General features: G+C 44.6%; 1 protein-coding gene across 1 annotated transcript in view; it reads left to right on the top strand.

Moving 5' to 3' along the window:
* Window positions 1-203: 203 nt before the first annotated feature.
* slc4a9 (solute carrier family 4 member 9) overlaps window positions 204-6,000 on the top strand; it is a 72,040-nt gene continuing 66,243 nt past the window's right edge. Inside the window, exon 1 of the mRNA XM_033030076.1 lies at window positions 204-524. Within this exon, the coding sequence (XP_032885967.1) occupies window positions 250-524 (275 nt within the window). The 5' untranslated portion in view covers window positions 204-249. The remainder of the gene's footprint in view (window positions 525-6,000) is intronic.

The raw sequence follows: 6,000 nt of genomic DNA, 5'->3' as shown, positions 1-6,000 counted from the left end.
ATTTTGTAGTCTGTTGTTGTTTTTGAAATAAGAACCATTTTTCAGTTCCACGAACCTGCTTCAGCCTGGACGGAACTGGCTTTACCTGCAATTTTTCAGGTAAGTTCCAATGTGGACAGGATGACATTCAGTGATTTTGGATGCTGGTGAGAATTAATAAGTCACCGTAAACTAGGAACAGCACTCCAGTCGTGGTTCAGCGTTGCAACAGCAGCAAGTCATTTCTGAGTCCACGCTACCCAATGGACAATGGCACAAGAGGAGAAAAAAGAACTGCTCTCTTGTAAGACCAACGAAGCAACCAGTGACGGTGAACGGAAATCAGAACTGTGTAGTCGCAGTTCTCTTTTAATCTCACAAGCAGTTAATAGAAGTATCTTTAATATAAAAGCATCACCTACCACTGAGAGAATCTCCTCCACTTTAGTTGAAGAGGATGAACCCAAGATTCCCCCACTGTTCACTGAATTAGATGAACTTATTCCGATTAATGGGAACACATTTATTTGGAAGGAAACAACAAGGTAAGAGTTATTTTGTTATTGTCTTACAATGTATTTGGACTGCAATAACACCTGGACAATGAATTAAATTACAGAAAATTAAAGACAGTTAAAGGTTATTTAATTAAAGAAAATATGCCAAGAAATATTTCCAAATATTAATAAAGTAACACATGGCAATGTTCAAATAAAACAAACCTCTTTATTTCCTTTAAAACGTAATTTAATGCTTAGAAAACATCTTTATATTTGTCAAGAAGAACTTGTAATTTATGTTTAAATTATTTCTTTAGACCCATCCAATTGGTTTGGTATTGATATTGGTTTCTTATTGTTACATGTGATACAGTGAAAAGCTTTTGTTCACATTGCTATACAGTTAAATCAAATAATACAATCAAGCCATACACAAGTACAACAGGGAAAGCACAGAGAAAAATATCAGAGTACAGAACACAGTATTACAGTGTTGAAGTGTTAAACAACAAGTACTATATGATCTCTTACTCAACACTGGTACTTTACATGTCTCTTTGTGCCCATACATTTATGTTTCAGAGCGAGCATAACAATAATCTACAAAAGCTATTGCAGCTGAATTTTGTCGTTCTTTAGTGCAAGTATTTGTACATCAATAGTGACATCAACTCATCGCAACTAAAGTTAAGGATTTTAGTGTAAAATTGGAAAGAATCTAGAACTTTGATTAGCTCAGCTCAAACTTATATTCCTTCAGAACAATCCATATACTTAAACCAGGCGAATAATGAATTTGAATTTGATCAGCATCTGAACTGCTTATTTTTTTATAGTTTAATTTGATGAAAGTAAATTAAGAAACAAAGAAAGAAAGAAAGAAATGTCAAGTTAAGTCAAGTTTATTGCCATGTGTCCCAGAGAGGACAATGAAATTATTGCTTGCTGCAGCAGAACAGACTATTGTAGGCATAAATACAGAGATCAATGTGTCCAAATACCATAGAATATATATATATACTAGACCAAGTGCAGACCCGTTGGGTCTGTTCCCCCAACGTGCGGTTGTGGGGGGGGGAGGCGGCATGCAGCATCACACACACTAACTATCCCCACCCCCCCCCCGCACTCACGCTAAGTACCCCCCTTGATATAATATTAATATTATTAATTTGCTCCTTTTACCCCATAACCACCGTATCTACTGACGCATAGCCCCCAACTTGCAGTCACATCTAGAGAGTGGGGGATGAAAGTGAGGGCAGAGAGAGAAGGGGCAGAGAGAGAGAGAGAGAGACAGCAACACTGAGAGAGGGGCAAGAGGGAGAGGAGGGTGGGGAGGAGGAGAAGAGGAAGGGTGGGTGGGTGAGGGGGGGAGGAGAGAGAGAGAGGGTGAGAGTGAGGGGGAGAGAGAGGGGGTGCTGAGAGGGGGGTGAGGGGGAGAGGTGGGGAGCAGGGAGGGGGAGGGAGGGGGGAGGGTGGAGGGAAGAGGGTAGGGGGTGTGGAGGGGAGGGGAGGGGGTTTAGGGGAGGGAGGGGATGGAGGGGAGGAGGGGGGAGAGAGAGAGGGGGAGGGGAGAGGGGGAGGGGGGAGAGAGGGGAAGGGGGGGAGAGAGGGGAAGGGGGGGAGAGAGGGGGGAGGGCAGGAGAGAGGGGGGGAGAGGGGGAGAGAGGGTGTGCTGAGAGGGGGGGTGAGGTGAGGGGACGGGGAGAGGTGGGGAGCAGGGAGGGGGAGGGATGATGGAGGGAAGGGGGTAGGGGTGTGTGGAGGGGAGGGGGGTTTAGGGGAGGGATGGTGGAGGAGGGGATGGAGTGGAGGAGAAAAAGAGGGGAGAGAGAGAGGGGGAGAGAGGAGAGGGGGGAGAGGGAGGGGAGAGAGAGAGGGGGGAGAGAGGGGGGAGAGAGGAGGGAGGGGGAGGAGAGAGGGGGAGAGAGAGCGGGAGGAGAGGAGTGGGGGGAGAGGGGAGAGGGGAGTAGAGAGGGGGAGGGGGGGAGAGAGGGGGGGAGGGGGAGAGAGAGGGGGGAGGGGGGAGAGAGAGGGTGTGCTGAGAGGGGAGAGGTGAGGGGAGGGGGAGAGGTGGGGAGCAAGGAAGGTGGAGGGAAGGGGGTATGGGGTGTGTGGAAGGGAGGGGGGTTTAGGGGTGGGACAGTGGGGATAGAGGGGAGGAGGGGGAGAAAAAGAGGGGAGAGAGAGAGAGAGAGAGAGAGAGAGAGAGAGAGGGGGGAGAGGAGAGGGGGGAGAGAGGAGAGGGGGGGAGAAGAGGAGAGGGGGGGAAGAGTAGAGGGGGGAGAAGAGAGGGGGGGAAGAGAGGAGAGGGGGGAGTGAGGGGGTGTGCTGAGAGGGGGTGAGGTGAGGGGAGGGGGAGGAGAGGGGGGGAGAGGAGGAGGGGGGGGGGGGGGAGAGGAGAGGAGGGGAGAGAGAGTGCCTTTTTATTTCAACCCAAACAACCATTTGCAGGCAGTGCTTTTTTACTTTAACCATATTTTCACTTTCAAACCACATTAAGGGTACTTACTCATAGTTGTGTGGACATGTGTTCAGTTTTATTCACAGCTCAGAGAAACGTGATCCTCTGCCTTCCTCCAGCTTGCAGACACTGATTGAGGCACACCACTTCCTGGTTTTATAGTCCCTCCCCTCTGCCGCCAGCGGGAATAGGGAATTTTGTAAAATCATTAATATCTCTGTCATATTTCATCGACGGGAAAAATCCTCGGCACACATACGGCGGAGGGGGGCTCTGAGCGAGGTGGCCAAAAATGATGGCCGTAGGTGGCGGCATTCTCTCGGAAATCGCAGCACAGATCGCCAAAACCGGTCAAGAACAGAGTTTTAGTAATATAGATATAAATATATACACATAAATAAACAGATAAAGTGCAATAGGCTGTTTTAGTTCAGAGTTTGTTTGAAGTTGTGTTTAATAGTCTGATGGCTGTGTGGAAGTTTCAACTCAAATGGAGTTTTAACTCAATGGAGTTAACTTAATGGAGATTTAACTCAAAGGATCTTTCTTTATATGATAGTTAGTTTATCGCTAAGGAGTTTCATGGAAAGTTAATTATTTTACTGCCTCTCAAAATAATTTCTCAAAGATAAATATTAGAAAAAAACCCACTTCCAATCGTTGAAGGGAAAAGTAAATACAAGCTGTTATTGTGAATTATCCACATGTATCTGAGGATTTGCATCAATATTTTTTCAAGCTGACTTAATTGGGATTTGTCAACTTCCAATATCTTGCTGAATGTAGGCAGCATATGTCCATGTTATTTGAGCCATGCTTCTGCCCATTCCACTGCAATGTATCACTGTCCGCTTCACAGTAGGCAAATAGTAAACTGCCTAGTTGTGTGTCATCTGTAAATTTAGGAATTTGGCTCATACCCCCAATTCTAAGTCATTAATATACATTTTTTTTAAAGCTATGGATTCAACACCAATCCCTTGGGAATGCCACTTGTCAACTTCCTCCAGTCCAGGAAATAAGCATTCACCACCATTGTCTGGTACTTGTCCAAATTTGTGCCTCTATTATTAATGTCCCCATATCCAAAGAACATTTTAGGATAATCTTGTAGTTTTGTGGTCATCGTCACTAAGATGACTTTAACTTTGAGTTGACTTCCAGCTGTAGAATATTTAAATTCTACAGCTTCAATGTCTCTGCATCGATGGTCTGGAACTCCAGCAGTCTAGCAACTGTGACACCACATCACAGCACCTTACAGCTTTGTATTCCTATTGAATCATTCTTTCAGACTGGGAAGAGGCACATTATTTAAAAAAATGGTTCAATTATGCTAATTTCAGATTCAGAATACTGAGAGTGCAAATGCAAGTGTTATTGAAATATGAGTGACAATTAATTGCTGGTTAGTTGATTTAAAGATCTTTTTATTCATGAATCAGATGAAAACTGCCACACATTTATTCATATGTTTAATAAACGTCATGCTATTTGCACGACAAATACCCCTCTGGTTGAATAGCCTACCAGCCATGTATGTGGGTAGTACGTGAAAGGAGACAGCAGGTACTGCAGATGGCGGGATCTTGCGTCGAACACAAAGTGCTGGGGTAACTCAGCAGGTTTGGCAGCATTTCTGTTGAATATGAATAGGCAACACAGGTTGGGACACTTCTTCAGGCCGATTGAAGTAGGAGGTAGAAAGCTGGAAAAGAGATGGCAGCATTCAATGCTAGGTAAGTGATAGGTGAATGCAGGTATCCTATATCTGTATCTACCTATCATTTGCCAGGCCTTGTCCTGCCCCCTTCTCTTTCCCATCCTTCTTCCCCAGAGTACAACAGTCGGAAGAAAGGTCCCAACCCAAAGCTTTACTTTTCCGTGTTCCTCATAGATGTTGCCTTACCCGCTGACTTATTCCAGCACTTTGTGTTCAGTAAGGAGAAAGGCCTGGTGGGTGAGATGCTGGAGGGATGTGCAGTATTCTCGGATATGTAAGTCGGCATATTCATGATCAAGTCCTCAGGTAGAAACAAAGAACTGCAGATGCTGGTTTATATCAAAGATAGATACAAAGCACTGGAATTACTCAGCGGGTCAGGCAGCATCTCTGGAGAAAAAGGATGGGTAGCGTTTCGGATCCTGACCCTTCTTTAGACAGAAAGTAGGGGGTTGGGTAGGTGGGGGTGATGAGCTGGAGGTGAGAAAAGAACAGGACTAATCAGGGCCGGCCACAAATGACCTCAGGCAGGGCAGTGCCTGAGGTCATTTATCCTAATTTTATCCTATTCCACTTCCCCTCATAATTACTTTATTGCAACTTATGTTATTTTCTTTTTAAATTTGACAAAAATTGCAAGGCCTTCATTCCTATTTTCTCAATTATTTTCTTGTCCTCACCCATCCCATCACTTAGTCTGATGTTGGCCACACCCACCATTAAACCACCTATATGTTTTGTCAATGAGCAGAGACGGACAATTTATACATCCAGAGGTTCTGACTTCCCAGCCAAGTTAAATCCTGATTTTGCTCATTTTCATTTGGCTAAATCTTTGATGCAGAAATGCTAAGCATTTTCTTAGCCCATTGATGCATCAAGGATGTCACAAAGACTCTGCATACCAGAAGAAATTCCTTTATCACTAATCCTTTGGACAAGAAGGAGCTGAATAAAAGAGCCAAAAGCCACATTTGCATTGCAGACCTTCCTCCAGTCCGAGAAACTGCTCCCCGTCATTGTCGGTTACTCTGCAAACGATGTATCTTTGTTATTAATGTCCCCATTTATAAATAGGGATGAAATAGGCTGACTCTGAGTTGCCCAACATTAGCATTTGCAACAATTGAAAGTGGTTCTATTTCGTCAGTGTGCAGCTGCTTTGAGACCACAAGCTGTACACAATGCAGGCCCTCCTGGAAGCAGGCAAGACTGAACATAATATAAATACCTGGCCTCTTTCGCTTAATTCTTCCATTCAATATAATCACCGTGGATCAACTGTCATCCATTCTAACCATATAATAACCATATAACAATTACAGCACGGA

Source organism: Amblyraja radiata, chromosome 11 (genome assembly GCF_010909765.2).
Source record: "Amblyraja radiata isolate CabotCenter1 chromosome 11, sAmbRad1.1.pri, whole genome shotgun sequence".
In the NCBI taxonomy this organism is placed as follows: domain Eukaryota; kingdom Metazoa; phylum Chordata; class Chondrichthyes; order Rajiformes; family Rajidae; genus Amblyraja; species Amblyraja radiata.
Note: the sequence above shows the minus strand (reverse complement) of the source record. Positions and strands in the feature narration are given on the sequence as shown.